The sequence below is a fragment of the Brachyistius frenatus genome, unplaced genomic scaffold, assembly GCF_029030835.1.
Source record: "Brachyistius frenatus isolate BFR_SWC_R1_liver_20210118 unplaced genomic scaffold, ASM2903083v1 Contig_49, whole genome shotgun sequence".
Classification (NCBI taxonomy): Eukaryota; Metazoa; Chordata; class Actinopteri; family Embiotocidae; genus Brachyistius; species Brachyistius frenatus.
In genome coordinates, this window is record NW_027210648.1 from 1,053,293 (window position 1) to 1,071,271 (window position 17,979).

The window sequence follows — 17,979 nt, forward strand, 5'->3', positions numbered from 1 at the left end:
ATACTATTCATATTCATATCAACTCTGTACTTCTCAGTCATCCACTGCCATTCCCAGTAAGTATGTTTTATGCGAGCTAGCTAACCAGCTGGTTACAGGATGTTTTAACTAACTGATAGTTAATGTGCCACAAGTGTCACAGAATGTCTAAAATATTGAAATATTATAAATCATTTACAAAACATTTTTGCAAATAACTATATTTCTTTTGTATTCCGCCAACAGACGGCAGACAGATAGCAGAATTTGTTTACTTAATTTTAATACAATAAGTAAAACTAACGGGAAACGACTGCCCTTTCCCATCCACTACTAATACGCAAATAATAGGAGTTGCTATGTTGATATGAACAGCTGGTTAAACCGTCGCAGAAGAAAAGGGCACGACTGGGAAACGGGGAAAGAGAAACTACGAAACATGATGGAGGTGGTATTTCTGTGTCGTGTATTAATGTGAGAGCGGTCAGTCAAAGCTGAAATCACATGATCGACACACATCATGCGAGTCTGGTATATCCCACATCGTGCTTTTATTTCAAACAGACTATGATAACACTTCGTTTCCAAAGGAGGCGTTCGGTTCATTTCATGAATGTGGAAACACTGAGACAAATCATAAACCGTTTACACTGTCCCATAAACAAATCTATTAAATGCGTTGAAGTTATTATCTCGGAGCATCTGGAAGGTTTTAAGTATAATGTTCCTGATACGGTAAACAAAAAGAGAGACCTAGCTTGGCAGACGTCCTCAGTTTGCACAGCCCGTCACGCAGAACACTTACATCCACTGTGTCATAGAAATCTCCCAATCACACCGAGATAAAATGATCATCAAAAACTTGCAGCAGAAGACATAAACTAATTCCAAATAAATACAAAGTGGCTAATCATAAGTAATCCAGTTGTGGTGCATCAGCAGACTCCCCAGTGAGAGCAGGAAGGAGCTGGAGTTGAGACAAAGTGATTTCCCTCAGGCAGATGTGCCATTTAAGTGTGCTGCATTGTTGTGGGTGAGATCCATTAGCCCTCACTCTGGTTCGCCACATCAAAGCAAACTCTCACATATGGATTATGTGTAAATCAGGTTGGTTCTTTTCAGCCTCAAACTGAGCAATTTGATTCAATATGTTGATTTTGAAAAATGACTCATGAAAGCTGCGTGTGCACACATGTACAGCTTATGTATATTTAAGTGTGTATGCATGTGTGTGTGTGTGTGTGTGTGTGTGCGTGTGACTGTTTCTGTGTGTGTGTGTGTGTGTGTGTGTGTGTGTGTGTGTGTGTGTGTGTGTGTGTGTGTGTGTGTGTGTGTGTGAGTAAACAGCTTAATGGAACCAAGCGGATTTCATAATGGAAAAGGCCAACGTCAGTGTTGCACGAAATAGTCTTGTTCTGATGTGGATTACTGAGGTCACTTCAAAGCAAAACCAAACCCAAAATCAACTTAAAGGATCATTCTTTACCAACAACAAAAAAAGATGCCTGTGACTTCAGTCATTTATTATGCAGGTGGAAGTGAAACGGTTCTCTGGTTATCACCTCAGAAAGATCAACCCCAGATGACAACATGTTTCATAATTCTTACTTAAATCAAATGCAACAGTTAAGCTAAATGAGGATGAGGGTTTTGAAACATTTCACAGTCATCCAAGTATTAATGCTGGCGACATTTTAATGATGTTTACATAGATATTCCCCTAAAAATTCCAGTTTTAAGTGGTTCATAGAAGCTCCAGCCAAAGCTCCATTTGAATGTCACGTGAAAAAGTGGAATTATCCTGTGAGATTGTTTTTATAAATCTGACCATATTGCTTTTGTACATTTGGGTTTGATGTCACAGGTACTTTGATTTGTGTGTATCCTCCAACCTCCCGTCTTAAAATGGCGATGAAGTTGTAATTGAAACGGTCTGATGGGAGGTGTGACTGAGAGCAAAATTAGATTTTTTTTTTCTTCATATTAAATTAGTTAGAGTGGCAGTACAGGGAGTCTAGTCCTGTCATGATCTCAAAAAGTTCATTAATGCATGTATGTGATGCAGGTCAGCATATTGTAAGTCTCCACTCAGACACCACAGTTTGACACCAAAACAGAGAAACATGAATATATATTACAACCAGTCTAAAGTTCATAAGAAAGTATGTGTATGCATTCAGTGCCAGAAGATGAAAAAAGAATTCCAGACACATCTATTAATCAGGATATAGCGAGTCAGTAATTTGGATCTTGTAATTATGACAGCCGGATCATTGCTATACTTGAGAGGACCAACCTAATGTCCTTTTTTTTTTTTTTTTTTTTTTAAAGCACTTTCAACTACAGCTGTGACACAAATGTGCAGCACAAATGAGTTGCCTCGCCTGTGAGACATTAGCAGACATTTTGGCCGGTCATAGTAGGACAGGTGTCACAACTCACATTAACAATGTCTCTGTTCTACTAAAGCCAACACGGTAAGTACATTTCCCTCCATCTCTATCTGTGCACATCTCTCTTTACGAAACCTGAGTGGAAATGCTGGAAACAAAACAAAATTGAAATCTCACAAGCAAAACAAAAAAAAGGCTGAGGTATTAAATGCGATGGTGATAATCAGTCACACATTGCTCCAGTTAGATTTACACATAAGAGAATACGCGATATGCTTACGCAACACGCCTCCAACCCGCATACACATGCGAGCGGAGAAAATGATACCGGTGAGGAATGTTAATACAAGTCGTGTAAATTACAAAGTCATGTTTTTGAACTACGTCGGAATTCTGCACCAGATTCAAATAGAAACTTGGCTCGTGCAGCACCAGGACTCTGAAACCGAAGCAGCTAAATGGAATCCAGCCGTCGCTCGTTTGAGGGTTTCCACCGCTTCTGCTGCTGTCGCTGGTTGAGTCCACGCAAACAATGCAGGTGAATTGGTTGATATTTGCCTCCAGGATTCCTGCTGGCACATTAAAGTGTGACCGTGCGCCGGGCTTCTCTTCGGGAGGCTGAGAACGCCGCCGCTGATTTTCATAGCATTGAAATTCCAATTTAAAACACAAGAGCCTGTTTACTCGTCAGGCCCATTTCCTCTCCTATTTGAGCCGATTCTGGCATCTACGTCTCGTCCTGCACCGCAGCCGCATTGTTTCGACGACGGCGGCGGGCTCACGAGGGGCCGCAGACTCCACAGATAAGCGCATCAGCCATTACCGGGACCCTCCTTCAGACCTATTAGGTCTTGCAAGGACTTCAAACACCAATTTGTTCTGCAAATAGCCCATTCAATTTGTGCCTGCCAAAGAGAGACACCTCTCTCCCTCTCCACAGTAATTGAATCTTCAAAGGGACATTTTCCTCTCTTTCTGTCAGGTATTAGAGTGATGAATAGCAAACGGTCATCTGAACAGAAAGAGAGGATACATGTTTATCCATTTTCAGTTAGACGCTCATCATGCGCCTTGATGATTGCGAGGCAGGAAATTGAATGGCGGCGCTGCAGGTCTTCAATAGAGGATTTTCAGGGGTTGGGCAAGTCATACACTGATAGCAGGCTTTTGGGCACTTGGTAAATACACAATACTATCTAGGCACGTTTTAAAATATCTATGAGCCCAAGTTGAACTAATTATAACTAAGTGCAGATTCTATTCAATGAATTTAAGGAGGCTTTCAAATCTTCAATAGTTTTATTAATTAAATACAACATACTGGAGCAAATGTCTTGGAAAATATCACAAATAAATTTCTCTTTCATTCAGCATTTATGTGTTGGTGATGATCTCTACATAACTGACTATGAGCAAATGTCTTCAGTTTGCCATGGGTTTGAAAGGGAGGAGCGGAGAGCAGAGGGGTCAGATGTACTGTAGCCACACCTGGACAACGACATTTACATGCAAACTGTACATACATGGTAGTTTTACAAATACACCAAGAGAGTGTTCATGATTTGTTTTCCACAAAATGCCACAGATTTTTTTTTTTTAAACCCGATCTTTATATATATATATATATATATATATATATATATATATACCACCAAAAAGAAAGCAAAACAAAACAAAACACATTGCCCTTTGACAACACTTAAAATATAGAAAGTGGAAACACCATGTTGTTGGGAAATGAGGATAGAAAAGGAGAGGAAAAATGAAAAGGTCCCAGTTTTTCCCCCAAAAATGTCTTTAAACAAATGTGCAGAGTTGAAAAGCCTGCATCTCTTAAATCTCATTAGTCTTTTTTCTCTTTCCTTCGCTTCAGTCACAACATCCTCTCAGCGTGTTATTTAATTTTCTCTTCCTGAAGAGTCCCCCTGGATTCTGATCTGTCTCCTTTTTTTTGTTTTTTGTTTTTGTTTTTTTAAATCCCAAGGTCACGGAGTCCTCAGCGTCCCGATTCAGGTGCGGTAAGTGCAAAGTATCCACCCATATTTGGGGAAAAGCCATGGTTTGAAGGCTGAGCGTTGGGTATGGGTTTGCAGAAATAAAGTCAGGTTACTGGTAAGATGGGTGGAGGATTCCTTTAGGGCAAAAGGGCCTGGGAGCACAGCTAAAAAGGCCGGGGGTGCTGCTGATCCACGCTGTCTCGGGTGACAATGAGTAAGGGCTAAAATGAAGGCACACATCCTGCTTCCTGCACGGCTCCCGCCTAACACACCTGAACAGTGGGCGATAAAAAAAAATAAAACATTTTAAAAGAAAGCACATATCGGGCCTCATTAAGAGCATCAGTTCACAAAATGTCATAAATGTTTCACCCCCTGATAAATCAACTTTCCACCAGCTCCGGTGTTTAATTTATTGATCAGCCAGGCTTTGAAAACCATCTGGTGTCCCATTTACTTTGCATTAACTTAAAAGTGCATTCATGAAGCGATTCTCTTTGGTATAATTAGAAGCACGCTCCGACATAACTGCAGGAGGTGTTCAGTCCTGTGAAACAGAAAAATGCAGGGGAGGAAAGACAATTATCTGTCTGGGTTCCACCAGCATTCAACTTTTTCATCTTTCTCCTGCTTTTCTTTGTGATTCTGAGGGGTGATTTACTTTTCCTTCAAATCACTAGGAGGGCTTCAGTCTATTAGTAATTGCAAACTCCTACTTGGGGGCTAATTAAAGTGACTGACGCTGGGAGGGTCTCACTCCCCTGGGTCAAAGCAGCTCTCTATGAGAGACGTAATTTGTCTGCTCTGAACAAAGAGATTAGGATGAAGCTGGGAAGAAATGAGCATCAAATGTCCTGCGCCATGATCGCGAACAACACCAATTATGTCACAGCAAAAGCGCACATAATCAAAACAATGGTCAGTAGATAACCCCGTGACTGCTTCATTTTCTCGTCTGCTGAACCAGCCGTCGCTTCTCTATTCAGTCCGATACATCGGAGGTATATTGATTTGGAGGGCTGTTCTCCTGCTGTAAGTCTCTGTTGTTTGAGGCCGTCCCAATTCTGTTTAAGCAAAAGAAATGCGGTGTGATAAAGTGCTGCGGCGGCAGAATGATTCTCCTTATTTCACTCGTGGAGATAACAACAGCATCCAGACACTTTCCCCACTGAGCGATGTGTCTCTGTTTATTTAGTAATTCTCTCTCTGCTATAATTAAAGCACCAGGACCAATATTCAGATTGCATTTTAGCATCAATAATTCAGCAGTTTTCACTACAATTGATGTTAGTGCATAAATAAACAATGAGGCCTCATATTTACTATGCCAGCCATGCTACAGGAGACACTGGGGGTGGAAGTAAGGACTTAAACAGACATTTAAAATTAAGCTAGATAATGCAACGGCTTTCAATTTGAATGTGAGGACCTTTAAGAGCTCCAAGAGCTGATTTGTAAAAGTGACAAGCCCTTAAAAGGCCAGTGACGCGGAGGTGTGTGTGTGTGTGTGGTGGGTGGGGGTGGGGGTGGTGGTGGTGGTGGTGGGGGGGTCTTAATGGAGTCCTACCTCTCCTCCACTCACAGAACCACTCAAGGTGAAATGCACGCTCCCAACAATATAATTCCTCTTTCAGTCAGACGCTGACACACTCCGAACACCTCCCATATCTCTCAGTGTGCTGTGTGTGCAGACAAGGTATCAATAAAGCTGCTTGTTGTGAGGCAAAAATGATTAGATCTCCTGCGAGCAGAATGAAGCTATCCTGAAGAATGAAGTTATCCTTCGTATATGATTAGGCCTTCTGTTTTGCTTTCACTGGAGGCATCAAGATCAAATCAGAGAAAGCCATGATGACAGCTTTCATGATATACTAGCTGCTGCGGCTTGCTGTCTGTGTTCAAGCCCCGGGCACCCTGGATACAGATTTTTGGCCTTGTAGTAATAACTTAGCCCAGGTGATCGCAGTCTTGTTGATAGAGTAGTCAAATTCTGTTTTAAATACTCGGTATTGATGGCAACACGTGTCATTTTTCAGCACGAGTTGAAGTCTGGCTCGGGACGCCAAAATAAATTCAAAATGAGTCAACTATGCGTCTGCTCGTAACAAACCGAGTGTGAGGACAGCAGTACAAAAAACCCCTGCATTTTCACATGTTTCGTGCTGACAGTTAATACAGATTTTCTGAGCGCTTGTCCTCCAACAAGAATGATGGAAAAATCCATTGGCTGTCTAAAAATAAAATTCATCTCTGCTCCGTAAGATTTAATATCTGTTGCATGCCTTGCAGTGAATTCGAGACACCGACATCGATATGAACAAAGTGAAAAATGTCGGTGTGAAAAAAAAATTACAGATGTTTTTCTTTTTCTGTTAATGACTCCAGCTGACTGACGACAAGCTTTTACTGACTTGTCCTCTACTTTGAAGTGATCATCCTTCCTCGCCCACCCCCTTAATACTTTCAGATGAGACCACAAACAACTCTGGAGCCCCCCGCACCATCATGAGGGTCTTACCTTCTGGTCGGGCAGTAGTGGGTTCGTCTGCAGTGAACTCAAATGGCCGTTGATGAGCGCTGTGGGTCTGTCGTGTTCGCAGAACAGGCTGCCGTTGATGTAGTGGAACCGGTCCCCGGGGACGAGCCGGTTCCGGCAGGTCGAACATGTGAAACACTGTCGACAGAGAAAGAACCAATCACAACCAGGCCTGCAGCCCTCGGTCCTATCAGCAAACTGGTTGTTCCCTTGGAATAAACACACAAGCTATTGAGCAAATGGATTTCTGCACCACTGTGTGTCTTGTGGTCAAAGCTGTCACGTTATAGTGACACAAGACGAGGGAAAACCCTAGTATGTGCCTGAACCATGTATGGAACACGAGAGGGCTTTTCATTTGAAATGAGAGCTTTTCATTTGAACGCGATGCAAGAGTTTGCAACAATGAACTGACCAATGGTGTAACTTTATTACTCAATCACACCTGAATGACTTTAACCAGTAGGAGCATATTGAAATAAATGACACGCTATTATGATTGTGATTATAAATATGACAATTAAATGTTCTGTTCAGGGATTAATCAACTAATTGTTTTAGGCCGACACTAATTACATTTTTGACTGGACCGCAAGAGCGGGTTCTGCCCAATCTATACAATTCAATGTCTGTCACTGAGTGAGTGAGTGTTGTGACTTCCTTCTCATTTCAAATTAAAAGCCCTCAAGAATTTCAAACACAATCCGGCCATATTTCAAATTTTGACCTTGTCTTTTTTCCTTCCCGTTTTAGTCGCTAAAACGACGATTGCTTTAACGATAAGTTTGTCATTTTAAGTACTTGGGCTTTGTTTTGTTTTTTGTATTAATAGTTTCTCATTAGACCTGTTCATTATACTGTAGATACTAGCTTCAATGTGCTACTTGGACAGCTTTAAGCATTTACTGACCCCATCAGCACACTATGAAATTATTGTGTGGTTAATCCAATTGCTGTTTATGCCTGTAAGGGCGACTTTCCACATACGGTTATAATACACAACAGAATACTGCTAAGCACAAAACCGAAAACAAATCAAAGACTTCCGTTAAACTTAAAGCGCATGATGCATTCTTACTTCGTCCAGTTCAAAGTGCCAAAGACAAAGCTTGAGTTTTACCTTGAGATGGTACACGTTGCCTTGTGCCCTCATCACCAGTTCACTGGCTGGAATAGACTGACCACAAGCGCTGCAAGCTCCACTGTTTCCAAATAATCTGAGAAAAAGGGAGGAAGAAGAGGTGGAAGAGCAAAGTGTTACTGTGGAACAGTTTGCATCTACATCGATAGAACAACGCGTGATCGGCTGCGATATCCACACTTTTGTCTGCGGCGTATGAGACTGAATGAACAGCGTGTTTAGTGCTAAGCTCGCTATTCCCCAGCTCCATTTCTAACTGGAAAGGAAAACATACAGCAGATGAAATAGAAAATCATCACAGTATCAACAGGAAAAATGAATCCTCCACTAGTCTGCTCTCCGCGAGCATCAAGCACTGAAACTGCATATTACTTTTGCTGCACATTTTTTGCAACCTAATAATACCCTGGAACATAAGCAATCAGGACCTAAGAGGATTTGATTGTACATCCAGGCGGAGACGTAGTGCTTTTGCCATTAGGACTCCTGTGACTGCTCTGTCAGTGCCGTGTTTCCATTAGAAACCCCGTAGCTACTCGGGTTGATATATAATGTGCATGGGTTAACCTTTTCAATCATGGTGTCAACACTTTAGATTTGCTTCTGCTCATCTCTTTCGTCCCTAACCTTCTCCCTCTCTCTCTCCCTCTCTTCCTCTGCCTCTTGATAATGAAATGCTTGCTCCAGCTTCCCTTCTATCTTCCTTCTGAGTCCACAATTTAGATTACTTCATCTCGGTGAGCATCAAACTGAATGAAATTTCGATTTGAGCAGAAAGTAATTTACTGGGATCTGGACCCATTTGTCATCATATCTCACCGGGTGTTTGCTCTATCACTGCACTTTTCCTAAGCAATCAAATAAGACCACGGCATCTGACATGCTCCGGAGAGAAGGGGAGAGAGAGGGAGGGAGAGAGGGATGGAAAAAGAAAGGGATAGGGAGGAGTGGTTAACATTGGTGTGTGCGCATCAGATAAAGTTGTTTGGCTTAAAAAAAAAAAAAAAAAAATTAACACAAAAAAAAAACCCGACACGAAAGTCTTGTTTTTTTTTTTTCCGTTCAGACAATCTTGAGAACCATTTTTTGAAAAGTATTTAACAAATTCACAGCAAGACGGAGCATGAGAATAAATACCTCTACCAACGCAACCATAACCCAAGCATTTGTAAGATATACTGACAAATCAAACAAGCCAGAGCTCTTTGCAAAGGGACACCGAAATGGCTTTCAATAAGAAGCAAATTTTGTAGCATCATTTGGAAGAGCGCCATCAAAACTCAATTTCAGAAACTAATTAACTGGAGACTGTCATCAAAACACTGCCAATTCTCTGCTCTCGCTGGGACAAACATGATTGTGAAAATGAACATATATGCCATGCCTTAAGACTCTGGTGTTCATGTGATGTGTGTGAGGCAAAACTACACTTTTCCCACGAGACACTTTTGCCTATCGAAGTCAGCTCGTTCTAAAATTCAAACTTCGGTCAAATTGGAAACGTGTTCCCCGTGTTCACGTTGAATCCGCTCCTCGAGGAGTTTCGTCTGGGTGAAAGCTTTTCAGAGGTATCGAAACAAAGGCTACAGGACGTTTCCCCCGCAGCCTTTTCATATTTCGGTGCAGTGTGGAACTCGTACCAGGTTAATTATATTACCAGGGGATAGCTCTTGATAGTATTTGATTTAAGGAGCCAAAGCCTTTAGGTGCTCAATTAAGTTGCTGTATTGGTTTGAACTTGGGCTCTAATGGCCTCCTCTGCTAGTGAACTACAGCGCCGGGGTGAAGTCGACACCCCAGGTCAGTATAATTAAGGCCAAGGGACTCTTTTAATTGCAATAACACATCTGGTTTCTGCTTTTTGCCTCTTCAAAAAATCTGTTACCTACTCTGTGTCTGTAGGATGGCTTTATCTTGATTTATCTGTTGTCTTCCCCCCATAGATCCGCCTTTGATTAAATTAAATAACAAACAAAAAAACAAAAATCACATTTGGAGCTGTCTGTTGTCTATATAGTCTCTGACTATTGGATTTCATTTCAGCACTGACTGCTGGGTGAAATATAGCTTGGCTTGCTGCTCGGCTGTCTGGTAAATGCAGACCTCATTCACCGAGGCCTTTGAGTAGGGTAAAATTACCCCACAACAATGATTTCTGCAACACAGTCCATTAAAAATGCCTCTCTACATCAGCAGCCAAAGCACCTTAAAAGCACTAGGCCATATTGATACTGAAGCGGGGCTTTGCATAATGGCAAGAGCTGCATTAGAGAAAAGGGTGGAGGGGACGGGGCGAGGTGGAGAGATTGCGAGGACGAGGGAGGGTTCGCGAGGATCTGTGTTGTGTATGTGAGTGTGTTTTGGGAGGGAGGGGGATGGGGAGGTGTGTGTGTGAGCAGGGGTGGAGGCTGGGTGGTGGTGGTGGTGGTGGTGGTGGTGGTGGCGGCGGCGGCGGCGGCGGTGGGGGATCAGCCAAATTACACTTGGTTAATTCAGAGTAACAGATCTGGCCCCAAGTGAATTGAAGGCCTTGAATTAATTCTGTTATGACAAATCAAGATAAACGTTTCCCCTAAATTGCATGCGATTTAATTAATTTCTGAGATCCCGTTTTTTTCCCTGCCCTAATAGTTCATATTCTCTTGTGCTGTCATAGTGCTTGAGTGGGCAGACTTCAAAGTGATATTAAATAACCAACTATTAGATTTACCTCACACGTTCTATTGGAAAAGTGCCATTTAATTACCTAGGCTTATTCAATTAAGGGGACAGCATTCTCCCTGAATCCAGCAGCCACAAGTAAATTAATTCTCCCTCTACGAGACGCCCACAGAAATAATATCACCTCCAGCCTAAAACAACATGATCCCCACAGTAAACGCAACTTTGGCTGCAAGTTAGAGCTTGTGGTGACGGCGCAGCGTGAGAAACAGAGCGGGTGATGATCTGTTCCTACGTGACGGAGGGTAGATGGGTGTCATCTCAGCCTAGACATACACTCCACTCAGCGTTCAATCAGAGGAGCGTTTTCATATCAGCCGAATTAATATAAAACTGGAGTTACAGCTGAAAATGGGCTGTTTGACAGTCTGTTACAAAAATGAGTCTACCCCTTTAAAATGAAGGGGGGGGGGGGGGGGGGGCAAATGGCCTTCACAATAATCCCTCTTCTCTATCTGTCTTTCTCTCTTGCTCTCTCTCAAAAGCCAATTTGGTTAATTAAATGTTTTGTTTGCAGTGTGGCTCTCATTCATTTCGGACACGTCATTGGGAGCGGATACAAGCCAGGGACCAGATCTCATTAGATAAAACCCATCAGGACTAAAGGAAATGGAGGGGGACTATAATTAAAGCATTTAATTGTGTAGACTCACTGTCAGATGTTTTTTCACCGCTCCAATCTTTATCTCTACAGAGATCTCATGGTTCCATAATATGCGTTTTAGCTCTTCCACCACCAAGCATGCTCTCATTACAAGTGGAAAGGTGTACCCACATTTCCCCCCCTTCCAATTTTAATTACGTTATAGTCCCATTATAAATGAAGTACCCCATTGACTTCCCCATCCTTTTTATGAGGTGGGTTTGAGAGCGCACAGGCGCACTTCAGATTTTGAATTATCCGGGCAGATTTGATAGCACTGTTGCATGTTGACTGTAGCGCAGTTCCATCTTTTACAATATGAATGCACAGCAACATAAATCCACTTGTATTTCAACTCATAACAACAGGAAAATTATACTTTCAAACATGTGTTGCATGAAGTCTTTGAGCGTAATAGTCCAAACAGCTAATGGATAGACTTAAAATCAATACCATTCTTGCACCCCAGAGTGAGTGAAGAAAGCGTTTGAACTTTCAGTAAACTGTGCCTTGTCTCGTCACATCAGACTGCTCTACATTACCAGAATGAGTGTCATCAACAAGCTCTGGTTGGGTGTCTGGCACACCTACTAGAATATTTAAAAAGGCTCTCTTTGCTAATTAAATGGCGCTTTTCCATTATATATATATATGAAAAGACAAAAAAAAAATAAAAAAAAAAAAGACAATCTGTGCCCAAACACTGTACACGCACGCCACGCAGAGCTAACGCAAGTCATTTCACTGATCATGAAAACAGACAGGCAGCGAGGTGACCTGCAGAAAAACTCCTGTTTTGTTATGTACCAACACGGCACTTTGTTAAGCGGGTGGGGGAGACTTCAACCAGGATGCTCTAAAGAGCACTGATCATGGTAAGACAATTAGAGACACATGTTCCGCAGAAATACACCCCCAACTTTGCCGATCATTGCACGACCAGCAAACATCTACGTTAATTCAACCCTGCTTTTAACTTGATTCAATATCTCTGCTTAATATAATCCAGAACTTTTATAAGAAGACTTCTGTGGTTTATGAGAAATGCAATTTTCTTTAAAACTCATGCAAGATGTTAAATATATTAAACTTGTTCAGTAACATCAGAACCGGGATTCCTTCAGACAATCTGTGATAATAAAAGTCGATGATAATTTCCGGAAAAATGGGACTAGTCAAAATAACACGTGAAATCATAACAATGTCTTTTTCTCACCTGATATAGTCATTTCTACAGAGGATCATGCCACTTTTTGTGTAGCACGACGTGCCGATTTCGCCCAGCTGGGCCTGGCAGCAGGAGCACTTGAGGCATCGGCTGTGCCAGTAGCTGTCCATGGTGTAAAGGAGGAAGCGGTCTGCAATTTTGCCCCCGCAGCCTGCACACCGCTTCCAGGACAGAGAACCTGTGCCCACCGGTGGTGGCTGGCTGCTGCCTCCGGGATTCACCATTGTCCCTGAAAACACACACAAGAGAAGACGTTAGGTTGCACACGTCACACCCAGAAGGTTGCTGTTCATACTTTTAACAGGTAAGTATTGTTTTGTACACAAAGCCTACCGGACATGTGATGGGTCGCAGCGCTACGTTGAGTTCATGTGATCACGTTAACCACACACAACACAAGTGCAATAATGAATCAAGTTATCAAATTGAAAAAAAAAAATCCAGCTTCTTGAACATATCGTTGCATCTGAAGCTGCAGACTGGAAATAATACCGAGGCACAATAACTGGTCTCACAGAGGGAACAGTTCAAAGTCCTGGTCTGCTGTGAGACAGCTACGAGTCATTTAGTGAATTAATCTGCCCTTGATCTCTGTCTCATCCCTGCGCTGTTGCTTCATTGGACCTCTCATGATGAATGTCTGTTAACTGATAACATTGGGGGCCAAAGGAACAATTGTGCAGCACCGACCTTTGTTGAGCCGCCCTAAGAATTTCTAAATAGCACAAGACTTCACCAGAACAATTCTTCACTCTGTTGCAGTTTGAACGGCTGTATAGAGGTGGCGGTTATTGCAAAACACAAAGGGAGCGTGTATGAATGGGCTGAAACAGAAATGACTTGACACTGACATGTGAAACAGTTTGGCATGTTGGTTCTGTGTTTACCAACACTGGATGCTGTCTTGGCCTTTGACCTGGGCAATGAATATAATGTGACTATAAAGAGACATTTGCCCTCCAGCATCGCCCTGATATACCACAGACTTGTAATGATGTTAAGTGTTCTAATCTAATGAAATGCAGGTATTTGTTTCAGTCGCAAAATTAATGTGCGCTCTTTCAAATGTAATCCTCTCCAATTTGGTCAGGCAGACTTGCCTGGATGAAGCCAAATCTTTGTTGAAAGGCAGGTAGGCTAATTAGAGTTGGGAAGAGGGAGGGTGTGGGGGGTGTGGGGGGGTAAACAGAGAAAAGCATTCAGTAAGCCCATTAGCGATGGCTCTTAGGGACAAACCACAGCGTACCTTAGTGCTGATTAAATCTAAAAGGAGATGAATCAAAAAGCCGACCTGAAAGTGACTCCCTGGATAAACAAGACGGGCCATCGTCAAGTTTCATTCAGAGAGGAGTTTCTTTCTCTTTCTTTTTTTTTTCCGCTGAGGGATGGAAGGGACAGGAGGGGAAGGGGAGAGGGGTGGCTTTTAACTTAAATGGGCTAACTCAAGTAATTACACGGGCAGGCAATTTGGGCGCAGAGACCAAGTCATGGAAAGAGAAGAGAGAGAGAGAGACACAGAGACAGAGACAGAGAGAGGGGGGTGGGGGGGACATATCAGGCAGCCATGTGCTAAAATGTCCTGTCTGCTGCTTTTTAATGGAAAATAAATTAAATGGAGCTTTGCATTGGTGTTATTCCGGGCTAAGTGGTTGGTAAGGAAAAGGAGGAGGGAAATAACGTCGGATATATATATATATATACATATATATATATATATATATGTATATATATATATATATATCACCGCAAGCATTCTTCAAAGAAACACACCAAAAGGACGCAACTAGACTCGCCCAGGCTAGTTTACAGTCTTAACCAGCTATAATTGCAAATAATAAAGTAGCCTACATGCTCACGAGTTACCGTGTAACGCCGCTGAATAAACAAACACCCACCTCGTTTGTCTCTGTTAAGTGTAATGGCTGTAAAGTTGACGGGTTGAAGGCTGCAAAGGTAAACAGGTAGGCTACAACAGTCCCAAAAAGTACCGGCGAAAAGCGGACGCACGACCGCGCGCGGTCGGCCTCCGAGCTCCGCGCGGCAGCGGACCCTCAGCGAGGTCTCGAGCTCGGCTGTTCACTGGCAAGGAGCGGAGCGCCGAGCAAATGGAGTTATCAGATAGTATTTCCACTGGAGGGTTCCCGTTTTACTGTGGCCGCTTTAGTGCTCTTTTTTTCGCTGCAACAAAAGGAGTCCATTGCAAGACGTGATTACAGGTCTGTGCGTGCAGTAATTTCCTCAAAGCCGAGAAGTGAGTGCTTTGGCAAAAAAAGAAAGGAGAAGAAGAAATGACGAGGCAGGCAGAGAGGCTGTAATTGACTGTCCTCTGGTCTGATGTCTGAGTCCCGTTAGCTGCTTGTTCTACATGTGTCGCTGACAGGAAGAAACCTCCAGTAAAAAAACCCTTTAGCCGCGTGACGAAAGTGCCACCGCAGCCAATCCCTGCGCAGTTCATTTAGGAGGAATAACAATTCCAGCCAATCAGAAGGAGGGGAGATTGACTTGGACACGCAGACACAGAAGGATGGAAACGGAGGTGCGATGGAGACAGCACTCAAAAACACGAACGGGGACAGCTTAGAGGGACTTAAACACATCAAGTAAACACCTATAAAAACAAAACAAACAAAATAAAACTATTTTGTCCAATTAATGAGCTTCAATAGTCATTATCTTAATAATTAAGTGTAATAATGTACAATCTTGTTTTAATAGTCTATAATATTCATAACGGGAGTTATTGGCTGGGATGGCTGAATATAATCGTTCCAAAACGATCCCTGTCTGAAGTCTGAATAGTTTCCGACAAGGTCAGACAAGTTTAAGTTGAAAACAAGCTGCATGGCAACATCCAGTCTGCACATTCATCTCACGTCTGAGTTGAATTAGTTGATATTCAATAACTACTTCGTCTACCAAGGGTGACTCCAACCTCTGGGAAATATCAAGGCCTAATAGCTGCGTGGTGGCGCCATCGTCTGTCACTGAAAATAATGGCAGCGAGGCCTGTTGTCGTTTACAACCTCATTAAGCCTCAGGTCATTGGTTTCAACACCTATTAAGGCTAATCTGCAAGACGTCGATTTGGCTGAGCTCCTTTAATTCATTCAGTCTTACAGTTTGAGTTTTTCCACATCACGTGAAACATCAAAGACAAGATAAACTGGAAGCAACAGCACCACCTTTTAAAGAAAATATACTGTGGTGCAAACATGTTTCGTAACATGATGTTGAAAGAGAGTAGTTTTGATGAAGAAAAAAAAACAAAAAAAAACTGAAGTGCTGCAAACAAGTGACGTCTTCAGCCAAAAATGGGTTGCTATTGGAGAAAAGTTGTCTGAAAGAAAAGTTGTTTGAGATTCACCGGGTTGAGTGGTTTTACATGACAAAACGGCTTTCTTACAAGATGCCCCCGGCTTCATTAGAAAGACGTCAGATGTACAAAGATGATCTTTTTCTTGACTTTAATTGTGTAATTATTCCTGCTGCTCCAAAGAGATTGTGATGCATCAAGCTGATTTCCCTTTGGCAAAGCCAGTGCTACTCCACCTTGGTTTGAGCCACATTCTCTTGACATTCTCATCAAGCACCTCAGTCACTAGAACAAAAAAACCCACAGAAGATTGCAAAGAATATCGTTTCCACCAAGGAATGATTAATTGATATAAATGATTAAAACAGAGGGAAATTATGAAATGAATTTGAAAAGAGGCCTCACAGGAAAAGCTTTGTTTGTTCCAGGCCTGCTTTAATGAGCTTTTCATGACTGGGCAAGAGAAATTACTCTGCGTGTTCTTTTTCTGAAGCTCCTTTGCAAAATAATTATGGCTAGCTGAAGTGAAGAGGAGGCGGTGGAGGGGTCAATGAGATGAGGAGGAGGGTGAGCGGAGGGGTTCCCTCAGAAATTGATCACCTCTTTTCTCCGCTGAGATCTTTCAGTCATGTGGAAGTTTCCAAGCAGCTGCATTGTGGAGGGAAAAAAGCGGCACACAACAATATGGAGGAACACTATTTCAATGTTTAAACAGGGACAAGAGAGCGTCAGATGTGGCTCGCAGTGTTGATACTCCCCGCAGGGGTGATCTGAGATGAAAAGGAGACCACGGTGCTTCATAATGAAGCTCCCTGTCCTGTGGGAAAAAAGCAGGAGAGACACAATCAACATGGCGGCTAGCTTCAGATCGGGATTGGCTCGGTGTTGTTCTGTTGACATGGCACTGAGTCACAGAGAGACCGGTTTTAGCCTGCAAGTTTACACACCTCAGGTAGTCTTCAAATTAAGCAATATGCAGGTCGCTATAATTTTCTCTCACGCTCACATTCAAAGATGGCATTGGATTGTTTACAACAGCTACTTGTGGCCTTGTCGGTGTCTCCGTATAGCTTCACCACATCTGCAGTGTGTGTGTGTGTGTGTGTGTGTGTGTGTGTGTGTGTGTGTGTGTGTGTGTGTGTGTGTGTGTGTGTGTGTGTGTGTGTGTGTGTGTGTGTGTGTGTGTGTGTGTGTGTCTGTTAGCGGTAATGATATTCAGTTAGCTGAGTCGACTGATAAGGGAAGATTAGAGTTCAGATTATCCACAGATAGACAGGACCTGCTCGAAATTGCAGAGGATGGCAGGAAGATCTCTGAGTGAAATCTGCTAAATGAGTAAAAGGCTACTTACCTAAAAACATAGTTTCTATAAGCTCCCTTTCAATCAAAAATGTGTTTTGGCCTGTGATACTTTTCTATTCCGCAGAAGGAAGTATGACACTAAATTCTACTCCTGAATGTGTCATGACAGTTCCTCAAATAGGATTTGTGACATCATAACTAGTCTGGAAGCCAATCCTGCAACTTTGTGTGTGATGAGAAAGCCTACATTGCACCTAAATTTGAAAAGGTCTTCGAGTGACGTAGGAGACATTTTATTTCTGGTACTTTTGACCTGTAAACTTTTGAAATAAGGAATATTTGCATTTTCATTCTGGATTTTTCAAAGAGCAACAAGACGTACATTTTAAGAAATTCCGCCATGTGATTAAACTTTTCAATGGGAAATAGCATCACATGCATTGGAGTATTTTTACATATCATCCAACATATTTGGGGGGGTGACTTTAAAGATTTTGGGAAATATACTCATTTACCAAGAGTTGGATTAGAAGTTTGATACCACTCCTGTTTGTCCCAGCTGAAGCCAGCAGGCAGTTAGCTTATCGTAAAGAATGTAAATCATAGACGGCTGACATGATGGAAGTTAAAATAGCTTCATTGTCCCCTGGTGGCTGGTTGCAGTACTCACGTTAGCGGATGCAACATGAACCTAAGAACCTAGAAATAAAGAGAACAGCTCAGATA

At 42.4% G+C, this 17,979-nt stretch overlaps 1 protein-coding gene across 1 annotated transcript; it reads right to left on the minus strand.

The window, feature by feature from the left end:
* Nucleotides 1–515: 515 nt before the first annotated feature.
* lmo4b (LIM domain only 4b) lies at nt 516–14,995 on the minus strand. The gene is made up of 5 exons (XM_069703998.1): nt 14,534–14,995; nt 12,627–12,867; nt 8,026–8,122; nt 6,888–7,043; nt 516–4,641 (listed from the first exon to the last, which is right to left on the minus strand). Exons 2-5 carry the CDS (start codon nt 12,860–12,862, stop codon nt 4,633–4,635), a joined length of 498 nt encoding a protein of 165 aa, XP_069560099.1. The 5' UTR covers nt 12,863–12,867; nt 14,534–14,995; the 3' UTR covers nt 516–4,632.
* Between the last annotated feature and the right edge of the window lie 2,984 nt (nt 14,996–17,979).

Bases quoted from the DNA above. Each gene is read 5' to 3' on its own strand.
- lmo4b (XM_069703998.1), bottom strand. From the start codon at position 12,862: ATGGTGAATCCCGGAGGCAGCAGCCAGCCACCACCGGTGGGCACAGGT. The intron at 8,123-12,626 runs GTGAGAAAAAGA...CCTTTTTCTCAG, and splicing joins TGTAGAAATGACTATATCAG to ATTATTTGGAAACAGTGGAG. The intron at 7,044-8,025 runs GTAAAACTCAAG...CTCTGTCGACAG, and splicing joins GCAACGTGTACCATCTCAAG to TGTTTCACATGTTCGACCTG.